The sequence below is a fragment of the Acanthaster planci genome, linkage group LG02 (assembly GCF_054643075.1).
Source record: "Acanthaster planci isolate LZ-2023a linkage group LG02, COTS_SCS, whole genome shotgun sequence".
NCBI classification, from domain to species: Eukaryota; Metazoa; Echinodermata; class Asteroidea; order Valvatida; family Acanthasteridae; genus Acanthaster; species Acanthaster planci.
This window is the reverse complement of record NC_141778.1, coordinates 12,955,836-12,969,024: the sequence shown is the minus strand read 5'-3', so window position 1 is coordinate 12,969,024 and position 13,189 is coordinate 12,955,836. Positions and strand designations below refer to the sequence as shown.

Below are 13,189 nucleotides of genomic sequence, written 5' to 3'. Positions count from 1 at the left end.
GCGTCTCATTGGTCAACTACCGCCCGCCTTAAGCTGGACAGCCCCCAGTCATTTAGGTGTTGACCCGCCACAGTCTGCCTGCTTCAATGGGTGCTTGGAACTTTGGACAAAACCCCCGAAAAGCAGACTGCCATCCCACCACCAGGCAAACAACGAAGCAATATGAAACTACTAGCCCTACGGCTGGCCACCTGGAACGTCAGAACAATGTGCCCTGGCCCCTCTGATGACCTCCAGCAAGTTGACGATGCCAGGAAAACCGCCATTACTGACCGCGAGCTGTCGAAGCTTAGCAGGAGCCACGCCTCTCCTCCAATGGTAGTCTCAAGGAGAGTGACTACACGTTCTTCTGGCAAGGACTAGATCCAGATGATCTCCGACTTTTCGGGGTGGGGCTCGCAGTACGTAACTCCCTCCTGTCGTCAGTTGAGCTTCCTTTTCTGGGGACTGTGCGAATCCTCTTTCTCCGCTTCATGACCTCCTCTGGTCCCACAAACATCCTTAGCATCTATGCCCCCAAACTCTGCTCTAAAGCTGAACCTAAAGATGCATTTTATGAAGAGCTCGAGGCCAAAATCAGAGAGATCTCCCCGAGTGAAACCCTGTTCCTGCTCGGAGACTTCCGTGCCCGAGTTGGCTCAGACCACAGCTCCTGGCCACGCTGCATCGGGCACTTCGGCATTTGCAAGCTCAGTGAGAACGGACAGCGGCCACTGGAGCTTTGCTCCTACCAAGATCTCTGCGTCACCACATTTCCCACAAACCACATCACAGAGTGTCTTGGAGGCACCCTAGGTCCAAACACTGGCACCAGCTAGATTTCGTCATTACCAGGAGACCCCTTCTCAACCACGTGCTTATCACCCGCACTTACGACAGTGCCGACTGCGACATCGACCGCTCCTTGGTCAGCAGCAAGGTGCGTCTCTGACCAAAACGGTTCCATTGCTCCAAGCAAAAGGGTCACCCACGTATCAACACCGCCGGGATGTCATTTGCCGAACAGCGCGAGCGTTTCGTCAAAGCCATCGACGACGACCTTGTGGACGGCCCAACAGACAGCGCCACGATGCGATGGAACCTCATCCGTGATGCCGTGTATGAGGCCGCCTTGGACACCTTCGGGAAGAGAATGAGGAAGAACGAAGATTGGTTCACGGCAGGGATCGAGGAGATGGAGCTGGCCATCGCTGCCTGCCATCACTGCCAAGCGTGTCGCACTCCTCGCGTACAAGAGAGAGCCCTCCAAGAAAACATTAGCTGCTTTGGAAGTAGCACGCACTAATGCCAAACGGAATGCGTGCAAGTGCGCCAATGACTGCTGCCCTTTGCCCTTCGACAGTCTGAATATGGTATCTTCCTCCACACCAGGAGTGACGGGAACCTCCTCAACTTGGCCCGCCTAAAAGCAAAGACGAAGGTGCGCAGAGTGCTCATCGGGGAGTTGCTCTATGCAGACGATGCTGTCCTTACTGCCCACGGTGAAGACTTTGGTGTTTCCCCCGCCATCCTGTTGAATCTCAGTGGGTCTAGCGAGAGATCATGGAACAAATTCCTTGGACTTATGGCTCCTAGTCCGTCGTTATACGTGAACAGTAGATTGTACAACTGTGGATTTACACCCGGCAAAGCAATAAGACAAGAATTTAAGAAGAAGATAAATGAAAGCACTCAAAATCAATTTCTTCATTGAACAGATCCCCTCCTAGTGGTAGAGTAATGAGCACATTATGGTGGGTTGTAGAAATAAACAGAAGCAGTACATTTGAGTCCATTGTGATTGACACCTGTGAAGTGCATGTAACAACAGAACAGACGTGGTACCTCACCGTTTTATACAGAAGGACTCTCCTGCTTCTATGAATGATAATGCAACTTTTGAAATTTACTTTTATTACGAGGAGGTTTTTGCTTGTTGGTTTTGTGAATTTAAACGTAAGAGTTGAAAGAACCTGACGTATTAGACCCTACACGTCTTTGATTATGGAGTGCCAAAAGTGGACAACCCCATTTTCTAATTGTCTGCCTGTAGGTTGTCGGGGTTTTTGAAGTTGCACAATCCCTTTTCAAAAACAGCAATTTTTTCGCAAGCAGAAATTAGGATTTTACTTTGACGACGGCGGGGTGGTTCAAAAAGGACAAGTTGACAATTGAAAAAACCTTTTCTCCCTACGTTGAAATGGAACCGTCCTAGGTAGATTGGTATCACCTCAGTGATGGAGGACAATCCGGACTCAAGTCCAATTTTTTGAACTCGTGACTCGGCTCAGACTCGGGTCGTTTTGGACTCGGCTTTGCTCAGAGTCGGCTAGTGGCTGACTCGGACTACTTATTGGACTCGAATCAAGTCCATTCTTAAACTGTTTTTAAAATTCAGAAATTTCAATGGAAAAATATCCGCATCTGTTGTCCGTAATTGTTTGGTTACGAACCATCATTTTCGGGTCTAGGATGATGGCAAACGTGTAAAAAGCGCGCAACCGATTCGACAGAGTTGCCTGTGCAGTGCAGCGTAAAAAATTCTTCATGAAGGATTTACATGCTCACAGTTGATCTTCCTGTTGTGACTTGTGTCGATCATCATTGCACAACAGATCGAGAGTGACAGTGACACCATAAAACCCCTCCATACACATTAAGACATAGTCGATTCTTCGTTAATGATCATTTTTAACTCTGTAATTAAAGGATGTTTGGATTAAATTCGGTACACAAAAAGTTTGTTGCCGTTTCCGGCCTTGTATGCGAAGTAGATGAAGGCTTATTACATTATTTACCTGCACATTTGTTGAACCGGCCTTGCATACACATTCATTCCCTAATAAAAAATCTGGATGAGTGAATGGTGAATCGTTCTGCTCTTACCTTGATTACAGAGTGGAGTTTTAAGTCAACCTAATTTGCTATCCGCTGTCATGGGCTTTTATGGCGAACACAATAGTAACTCAGTCCATTGTGGAATCAGACTGTTGCGACAGTGGGAGGGGCTTTGGGTAGAGCCTGCGGAGTTGATATTTTTATTGGTCGAGGATATGGAGGACGAAAAGTGGTCATCTGCTTTTCTGCTATCAGAAGAGTAGAAAAGCAGATTTTATGTCTTTGTAATATGCAATTTTTTGACGTTTCTACTGATCTACTGAATAGAATGGTCATTTTATTGTAATGCATTTTTCCACTTCTCTGCTTTTCTGCTACTACAAAAGTAGTTTTACTTTCCTCTTTTTGATGGCGGCCGAAAAGTGGCCATCTGCTTTTTACCTGTCAAACAAGCAGGAAAATGGATTGAAGGTTTTTACGACAACCGTGAATTCAACTTTTCTGCTTTTGTGATGAAGGAAAAGCAGATTTGACATAGGTGGCCGAAAAGTAGCCATCTGCTTTTGTGTACTCAGTGGGCAGTGAATGGGGCCATGAACCTGTAGGTTACGACCATTTCCGTTCTGGGGGAGCATGGGAGTGAAGACGTATAGAATTAACCAATACTTAACCATGCTTTCTGCGGACCAATCCCATGCGGCAGTATCAGTGTCCCTGTGAGGCAGAGAAAACAGCATCTCAAAGGAAATACAGTTTTACCACTATCGTCCAACAGGCACACAAGCTCGCTTGGGCCAAGGAAAACATGTGAATCGTTCATCATAAAAGAAAGGGTGGACTAATATTGGTCTATACGTCTTCAATCCCCCAAAAAAGGAAATAGTCATAACCTGAGGTTCACGACCCAATTTACGGCCCTTGGCAGGCAGAAAAGCCGATGGCCACTTTTCGGCCGACTATGTACAATTGCTCCTCTGGTATGTTAAAAAGCAAAAAAGTAGAATTCACGGTTGTTGTCAAAACGGTCGATCCTCATTTCTGCCTGCTCGAAAGGAGAAAAGCAGATGGCCGCTTTTCGGCCGCCAGCAAATGAAGAAAAAGTAAAATCTGCTTTTCTTGAAGCAGAAAAGCGGAAAAATAGAAAAATGATAACCAAACATTGTTTGTTCTGCTATTTTAGGTGGCAAAAAAGTAGAAAAGTCGAGATTGCATAAAATCTGCTTTTCTACTGCTCTGATAGCAGAAAAGCAGACGGCCACTGTTCGTTCTCCATGCGAGGACTTCATGTTTGTCGTACGTTCGTTCAAAACGCATAAACACAATTATACCCCTAAGCCGTTCGTTATGTCCTCCAGGTAGTAATCACAGTTAAGGATCCACATGCTGGAGCATCTTATTGTGAGAAATGTTTGCTCAAAGGGAATATTTCATCTCGAAATCTCAGGATGAGTAAACTATTTTTATTTCGGGCGATATTGAAATCCTGGAAATGGATACGCGTATGTACTCGCCTTTGCGTTGACCTACATTAACCAACGAAATGCGTCAGTCTGGTGACACTTGTTGCTATGCCACCGTGCCCACCTAATTGTGCTCTATTTGGCTTTCGCTGTGTGATTTTACGCTAGTGATCAATCAACCGTTCCTTAATTGAAAAGGTAGCGTGTGCTTTGTGGATGAAGGACCCTCCTGACCACAACTCTGAACTTGTGGTCTGTGCCAGTTCACACGTAGTTCAGGTTATAGAGTCTGTTGCGATTAAAAATCATCCCCGAAGTTTATACACTTCGTGGCCATGGTAAAGCCGTCTGCCCGTATTCAGGCACTTTCGAACGGTGGGGCAGTAGGCCCTATGCCAGGCTCAGTTGAGGAGTCGGACTTTGAAATCGCGGACAATGCATCAAGGAGTGTGGACCACGAGGAGACAACCAAACGGAGAGGGGTATGTCGAACAGCCGATGATCCTGACAGACTGGAGGTCAGGAACAAGAGGGTGTTGTTGTTCAGGGATTTCACGTCTGAAACATCCTTGCACGGTATCAAGTACGTCGCGAACTCCAAATATCACATATGCAGACGGTGAGTATACCCAGATTGTACAGGGCGACATTTGAACGTTTTGGTCACAGAATGACGGCCAGACACTCCAACACTTGTCTTGTGCGAATGAAAAACACGTCAAGGACAAATCCAAAACCAAATAGGGCTATGGGGAGACCGAAATGGTTTCTTTGTTGGGGGATTTGGACATTTCTTTGTGCATCTTGTTATGGCCTGTCTGAGGGTTGAAGCTTTATAGACCCCCTTTGGAAGGAAGGGTAACACAGCTGTCCCCATAAGTTGTCATTTATATTTCCCATCGCTTTCTTGAGAAAAACAACAAAGGGCATTATGGCGATTTTAAACCAACAACTCAATCGATATTATACTGGGGGAAAAGACAACAGACGTGGGTTACCTTCAGCTAAAGAATTAGTCGTTATATGTAGAAACAACATGTAGTTATTGTACTGCATTGTATTGTATTAAAATTTGAGGCCAATGTAACCTTTTTATGCCCCCCTACTCTTCAGCTTCTGTTATAATGGCCTGTGAGGGTGGTTTCATTTTCAAAACCCTTTTAGAATTCGTGTCAGCTGCGTCATCATGGCGCCCCTTCTTTGAAAGTGTTTTCAACATTAATTACAGATAATTACTTCAGCGTCGAACTCCAAACTGTCGCTCGTGCCAATTTATTACTACCTGTATTGTCTTTAATGAAGTCATTTCATTTTGCTCGTCTCCTGCATGGTCCGCGTCCCGTCCTGGTGTTTGCGATTATGCCAATATTCCATTATCGTTAGCCACTGCCAGTGGCCTAAATTATGTACAGGCTAATTGCAGTCTTGATTCGATGCAGTCTTTCTGAAGCTTGTGCAGACGTATAAGCCTAATATACAGGTGCTTGATTTTGGTTCGAAAAAATTTTTCTAATTTTGTGTAAATTTTTCCATTGCCAACGTGCATTGAAACAAGATTTTGCAATTCGCAGTGTTTTTACCTTAATTCGTGCATACTGCATAGTACTTTCTGAGATCCCAGAGAAGAGGCCTTAAAAGAACAAAGCAGAAACGAATGACTTAATACCAGAGTTACTAGAAATAATTGCAGTACGAAAAGAGATGTGGCCATTCCACGTCAGTTTATCGTTGGTGACGACATAAAGAAATTTAGCTGAGTGCACCTGCGAAATAGGTTCACTTTCAATGCAAAAAAAGTAAGAATGAAGTAAAATTGGATCGGCTGAAGAGTGTGAATTTGGTTCAACTTTGATCGAGTGCCAAGTTGACTTATGTTTTCAATTTGAACTAATGAAAATATTTTGGCGGAAAGTCACTTTGTTGTTTGGTCCATCCCCAGCTTCATATGGCTGATTCTCTTCTTGGCTGCTTGGACCGGCTTCATCATTCTCACCGCCGACCACTTTCGCACTTTCTTTGAGTTTGACACCACTACATCATTGAGCTACATGCCTGTGTCCAATCTGACCCTCCCAGCTATCACCATCTGTAACTACAACGCTTTCAAGAAGTCAGCCGTCATCGAGTCTGGATGGGAGTCTTTGGTTCCTCACCTACTTCCTTTCTTAACCACCACTTCTTTCCCCCAAAACGAAGTGGATGTTACTTCTCCTGACTACGAGAATCTTACCTTCCCTGAGTGGGATTCAGAAGAACTTAGCACGAGATGGGGGCACAGGATCGAGGATATGTTACTGGAATGTCGATGGAAGCAAAGCTTCACCTGCGGCCCACAAGACTTTGAGGTCAGCTGGTACTTTGTTAACATTTTCAAAAGCAAGACCAACTTAAATTTCAACTCTTATACGAGTACGTGAATAATACATTTGTGGTTGAAAAAAAGAGCTCGTTGCCAAAGTGACAATCATTTATACTTAAACACGATTTCATGCACGCATCATTTGTTCGGAGTTTCTGGCGCTATTAATGAACTGAGCCCACCCCTTGCCGGCTTTGAAGGCACTTGCTTAAAAAAACTCATCGCAAGTTTACTTGAAGATCAAAACACTAACAGTTACATCGAAAGCTTTACTTTGTGAATCTACGCTTGTCCACTGAGTGGTCTTTTTTTGTCCCCGCGTGGTTTTGGCTCCGCCGTGCTCTTGTATCGCGCCACTCTAGGTAGTCGGTACATGCACATGTACTTTTAGCTGAAGTAAGGTTCAATGTACTTTTCCTTCGAATTTGTACAGATGACCTGGACAGACTTTGGTCCGTGCTTCACATTCAACGGGGGAGACGACAGGCAACCTGGGGGTGGTGAGTCACCTTACGTGGCAAATGACTCCACCTCGGAAGAAGGATTGTGGCTGCGATTAAACCTTGAGCAACACGAATACATAGCTACACCGTTCGATACGGCTGGATTTAGGGTATGTCGCTTCTGTGGTGTGTCTTGAAACTTCACAAAGGGCATGCTGCATGCGCAAAAGCGTTCTTAATGGCTGCTTTCAATTCGACAGATTCGCATTCACAACCTTTTTCATGCTACGTTAATATCGTGTAAGGGCGTGCCCCTTTACAAAGGGCGTGGCCATCATTATTTAGGGGGAGGAAACACTCAGCAGCAAAGTGACAAACCATCGACGAGGGAAGGAGATGAATTCAGAGTTTTTTTTCAGAAGTTGTAAGATTTTCCCCCCTTCTCCTTTTTGTGTTTGTGAGTCTGTTTCTACCGCATCGCCATCCTCTTTCTTTTTCTTGGGGGGGCGCTTCCTCGCCCCTTCCTGCGATGCTCATTGTCACATTACATTAGTAGCCGTGGTTAGACCACTCGTTGCAGTGTTCATACCTGCTTAATAAAAATGCTCAAGTCTGTGCAGGATCCATTTTAATTAGCATTTTTATTAAGCAGGTATGAACACTGCAACGAGTGGTCTACCCACGGCTACTAATGTAATGTAACAATGAGCATATATAATTATGTTTCTTTAACAACTCATGCCAGCAAAACATACGCTCCCTTGCACATTCCAGATTTTGATCCATAGTCGATATGACGCAGCTACATTCGTCAACCCTGGCATTATCCAAGCAGCGCCTGGCTTCACTACTATCGTACCCCTCACCAAAAGAATAGTAAGTTGTATTAACCCCCCCCGGTCATCCAGAGTGTCAACGTTGACCATTGTAAAATAATAATAGAATTTGAAATGTGATTGACCACACATTGACCAATCTTCACTTTTAATACAGTCTTAGTATTTGGAAAAATATGAAATTTTCTGATGCAGGTTTAATTGTTTATTCACTTATTTTAATGTTTATTTGAGGTGTAAATAAAAAGTTGATCTGGGGATTTGTCATAAGTTTAAGTAAGGGAGTGAGTATAAAACCGGTAATAAGTAAGTGCTTTTCATTTCAGATTAATGCCAAAAAATACCCGTATGTGACGAACTGCACAGACGGCGGTCTGAAGTACTTCGCCACCTACACACCAAATACTTGCTTACTTGAATGCATGGCCGATGCTGTCTTGGAGGAATGTGGATGTTACATGGCGTGGATGTCAGGTGAGCTGCTTGGTGTGGTAACATCTATGCGTTGTCTAGCATCAAGAGTAGTGTGCATGTTCCCTCATTGGTGAAAATGTGATTTTAGTGTGTTTGTAATTGCACACGCAAACAACCGAGATAAATAGGTTCCGCTTCCAGACGGTTTACCTTGGATAAGAATGTAACAGATAGCTTACCAAACAATCATGCCTGAGCGGAAAAGAGACACACGCCTCCCTGTTCATCATGTTGCCAAAAAAATGCACGAGGCGCATTTTACGCTGAACGGTATTCGAAAACTGTTCCCTTTGTTGTTTAGAGTATCAAGAATACAAGAGTATACAAGAGTTTTGACAAGCAAAAATGTTTGGGCTGATATTAACGGTGAAGATATGCAGTTTCATTTTGACATGAACTAAAATTGTGACCTTTGTGCTCCTTAGGAGGAGATCAAGAAGTCTGCGATTTCGCGACGGCTGCAGCGTGTGGATTCAATGCTTTAGGTGAGGAGTCATGTTATGCGGACGAACTTACATTAATATGTGAAAGCAGTCAGTGCGGATTCCCCAATGTTTGGTTTTAGTTAAAGCTTAACTGGATGTTTCGGTCAGATTTGAAGGAAATAATTTTGTTTCGATTACGATGGTCGGTTTGACAGAGTTCTTTTGACCGTCATAAATTTCTGTTTTTCTACCCACCCTTTTTTGGAAAAGTCAAGTATAAAATTTCGTCTAATGAATTTAATTTGCTCGACATTTTGGGCTCGTTGCTCAAATGATATGCTTGATTAAATTCTTTTCTTTCAGTTGGTGTGAATTGCACGTGCAATATGCCTTGCACTGAGGAACAATACATGACTCGCGTGAGTCACACAGCCACGCCCGCGCAGTATGCCATACCAAAACTGAGTGCAAAATACAACATGACCGCAGAAGAACTCAGGTTAGGTCCAATTTCATTTCACTCTGCTGTCACTGAATTAGTCTTCCATTTCTCTCTTCTTCTCGTTGTGCCGAAAATGGATTCTGTTTGCGACAGTACTGGTACATATACTCATCAACAATGAATCTCTCGTTTGAGGATGACATTTTAGTTGCACAAAAGCATTATGACGAGTACCTTATTTCTCTCCATTTCTGAGATTAACCAGACAAACGCACTCTTGGGTAACACGGATTTCAAAAGCAGTTCGATCGTATTAGCGTTAGAATCTCCCCTTGTCAAACATAAATTGTCATTCACGCCTTTATTTTGTGAAAATTTATTATAATATTAAATTTGTGCTGTTGGAGCAGGCTGCAAATTTCAATGTTTCCACGACACTTTCCAGCTGTGAGAAGTTTCTGTAGCTAAACCGCATTTCCCTGATCCAGACGTCATGCCTATGCTCTGCCGTACAATGCCCTCAGTCTTACATTCTGGAAAACTGAGACATTTTCCTATTTTTAATTTTCAGAAACAATATCGTAGATCTGTATGTCTATATTGAGGACATGAGAGTAACAGTCATCGAACATAAAGAGGCCTACGATTTCGCCAAATTAACAAGTAAGATGCACCATTTGTAATCACTTGTGACACAATGTCACATTAGTCAGTGTGAATTATTCATTTCGAAATTAAGTTACCAGTGATCGATTTACCCACTGTAAGTTCATCTTTACACCCTGTCAAATGAAATGGTCAGTGTTTGCTGAAGGAAAACCATGTATTTTCTCCCTTCTAGGTGACATTGGAGGCGAGCTGGGCCTGCTGCTTGGAGCAAGTGTCCTGACCGTGTTTGAATTCTTGGATTATCTAGCTGTGTACCATTTGTTGGGCCTCACACTTCTTAAGAATTTCTGTCAGAGAATCACGGGCAAAAGGAAATAGTGTTTTTTTCAAAAATGCCCTTGTTTATCATCGGATACGCTGACTGACCTCATGTCCTACTTAGTTAATGTTGCACATGAAATTGTATAAAGTATGCATATTCCAAATCCTGTTGTTTGTAGATTTTGTACATCCTCAGAAAACCATATCAAATATTATTAACCTACGGTGTAGGCAATTCTTTTTGCTGAATACATCTTTTTTTCTTTTTCTTATTAATATTTTATTCAGTAATCCGTTTGCTCAAAGATAATTATTTTTATTTCAAGGGGAGCTTAGCACACGAACAGTGGAAGCCTTCGTCTATTCATTCTACTCTAATGGGGCTGACATCTTAAATTCTTGGAGCATAATGCAAGATGGGACGATATCTATAGGGGCACCCACACATTTACGTTGTTTACAGTGAACAAAATGAAACTTATTTCCTGATTGTAACTTTATGTTTTTGGCTTATCCACTTCACCCCTCATCGATAATGAGTCAGGTCACAGCAAGATCCGTCATTTTCGCCACGCGCAAGGCTCCTTTAATTACCGGTTTCAAGCGAGCTAGTTTACAACTGATTCATTTCACTTGTTGTCAACCATAAGTATGCATGTTGTGCTCTGCAAGCACAACATATCAGTGCAGCTATTTTGCAGACCTTGGTTTCGTACAACCAATGTGACACACCTAACCACCCCCCCCCCAAATCTTCGCATCCGATGAAAATTTGGAAAAAAGGAAGAAAGTAAAAGAATTACAATGTATTGTGAAAAACAGACACATATACATGTATTTAGAGCCCCCCGCTGAGACACCCGGTTCCTTATAATAATCATCTCTGGGTTAACCTTGTTGGTAAAATTGTAAATAATTCTGATCTGAATAATTATACCACTGTCATAGCACTTAGGTCTGTGAAATTGTTGCTAAAAACGACCATCTATTGACAATACACCCCTGACAAATTACGTTGATTTTTATCCGTTGTGCACTGAGCGCGTGATGTAATGTGATGTACAGTGCTGAAATTATGGACGCTATCTAGTGATCAAGGGATGTCATTCTGTTTTGCAATACGTATTCCCCATTTCGAACCTCGGAGGTTTTAAAACTATTTTGTATCCTTTGCAGATTGGGAGCGCTAAGATTGTGGCCGAGCGACATATACAACACTATCCCAGCTATATGGAAGTTTCCCCTTTAAAAGAAAGTATTGTATAAATGTAACCCCCCGGGATATTGTCCACAGCAAAGGGCGAATATATCCTCCTGACATATTTTTACTGACGAGAACTACAAAGAGAAAGTACAGTGTAGCAAGACACGACTTCAGGTGGGGACTGTTTTTGATATCGGTTGTGTGTGTCTACTGAATGCTACTATGATGCATGGTCTTTTCTTGTCCGGGCTTCCAACAACGTTGAGTCACCTGTGAAACTGACTTCCTCTCGATGTATTGAACTTTCTCAGTCTTCTGACATGCGTTGGCACTCTCTGATTTCAGAAATGCTAAGGTTAGGAAAAAGGGACTTTAATTATGTCGAAAGTTTTGCACCAGCCTGTGCCGCCAGTCTGAAAGTAAGACTAGCATTACTCGACGAAGTTGCTTGTTCCTCAAGTAGTAAATGATGACATTAAGCCAGGAATTCGAGATTACAAAGCCAGTAGCAAAATAGGTGAGTAAGTAGTTAATGTAAGTATTGGGACTACTTCCGTTGACTAGAGGAACTAACAGTAGGATGATATTTGGAATCCAAGTGATGACTAGGGTCCCTGTTATGATGACAATGGTGGCGATGGATCTAGTGTTAATCCTGTGCCCACCCTGGCCATTATCTGCTTGGTTTTCAGCAGCGATACGTCGAGCTTGTTTGCGGGCTATCAGGGAAATTCGCAGATAAAGAATGATTATGACAGTCTGCCAAAAAACAACCGCAAGAAGACCGAAGACTCCTCTAACGTTATCCATCCTCCATGAGCAAAGTTGACGAGATCCTAACTGTTCGACTCTCCGTGGATGATAAATCCCGTATAGCAGAATACCAACAATTACGATCGTTGTCCACTTAGCACAGATGAGGATTTTAGATCTGAACACTGTCATCAATGTAGGGTAGCGCAGAGGACGAGATACAGCAATGTAACGATCGATAGTTAGCAGAACAAGTGAAAGAAGATTGAGTGACTGAAAGATGTATCCAAAAACACCGGATATCGCGCAGAGAAAATCGCCCAACAGCCACTTACCGGCAAAAACTCCTGGCAGTCTTATGAGCCAGATAATTCCCGTACCCAAGTCGGACATGGTGAGAGAAGCCATGAATATCTTGGTCGTTGGTTGGATGCTGGTGACACGATACAAGACGCACAACATCGGGGGATTGAGCAGAAAGTTCATCAGTACTACCACTGTCAGAAAGATACCGGCAGAAATCTCCAAAAAAATTTCAGAGGTGGTATCCCCCTCCAAGGAGGTGTTAGGGTTAGTGTCTGCCCCTGCTGTTGGATAATAAATGGTTTCCATTGCGATGTTGAAAAGTCCACGAAAATTGATCGTCACTTTGTTACCAGCAAAGTTGGTACGTCCGCGATATCACTTCGGGATGAATAGGAAAATTTATGGAATGCAACCGTCTCTCTTCTTGTCTCACTTAAATTCAGTTCCTGTTTCAGTACTCAACTGAATCACCTTCATGTACATCTGCTTAAACTTTACCAGCTGCTTTGTCGGTTATTTCATCCCTCAATGGTAGAGAAAAGCTCACACAACGATGATACGCGTAGGCTATACGGCTTAAACTGGGCTGCGCCCGCATCAACGCAGCGTATTCTAGCAGTGACTTTGATTTTACAATATGCATTGCCTCACAGACGTATGATAATTACCGGGTCGTTCCCTGAAGTACATCAATAGGAAATTCTGTCAAGTTGTCACTCAGATCTTTGGGACCCTCTTAA

At 43.2% G+C, this 13,189-nt stretch overlaps 2 protein-coding genes across 3 annotated transcripts; one reads left to right on the top strand and one right to left on the bottom strand.

Moving 5' to 3' along the window:
• Positions 1 to 4,239: 4,239 nt before the first annotated feature.
• Positions 4,240 to 12,363, top strand: LOC110980488 (acid-sensing ion channel 4-A-like). 2 transcript variants are annotated; one of them, XM_022237199.2, is made up of 9 exons: positions 4,240 to 4,896; positions 6,354 to 6,622; positions 7,070 to 7,249; positions 7,854 to 7,955; positions 8,242 to 8,389; positions 8,815 to 8,874; positions 9,178 to 9,313; positions 9,828 to 9,919; positions 10,098 to 12,363. In XM_022237199.2, the coding sequence occupies exons 1-9, from the start codon at positions 4,713 to 4,715 to the stop codon at positions 10,241 to 10,243; spliced, it is 1,317 nt and encodes a 438-aa protein (XP_022092891.2). In that variant the 5' UTR covers positions 4,240 to 4,712; the 3' UTR covers positions 10,244 to 12,363. The 2 variants fall into 2 exon arrangements, with proteins under 2 accessions (XP_022092891.2, XP_022092889.2); XM_022237197.2 differs by having other exon boundaries at positions 4,248 to 4,896; positions 6,217 to 6,622.
• Positions 11,763 to 12,755, bottom strand: LOC110980489 (beta-1 adrenergic receptor-like). Its single transcript, XM_022237200.2, has one exon. The coding sequence runs from the start codon at positions 12,753 to 12,755 to the stop codon at positions 11,763 to 11,765; it is 993 nt and encodes a 330-aa protein (XP_022092892.2).
• Positions 12,756 to 13,189: the final 434 nt, after the last annotated feature.

Bases quoted from the DNA above. Each gene is read 5' to 3' on its own strand.
- LOC110980488 (XM_022237197.2), top strand. From the start codon at position 4,613: ATGGTAAAGCCGTCTGCCCGTATTCAGGCACTTTCGAACGGTGGGGCA. The intron at 6,623-7,069 runs GTCAGCTGGTAC...GAATTTGTACAG, and splicing joins GCGGCCCACAAGACTTTGAG to ATGACCTGGACAGACTTTGG. The intron at 7,956-8,241 runs GTAAGTTGTATT...TTTTCATTTCAG, and splicing joins TACCCCTCACCAAAAGAATA to ATTAATGCCAAAAAATACCC.
- LOC110980489 (XM_022237200.2), bottom strand. From the start codon at position 12,755: ATGGAAACCATTTATTATCCAACAGCAGGGGCAGACACTAACCCTAAC.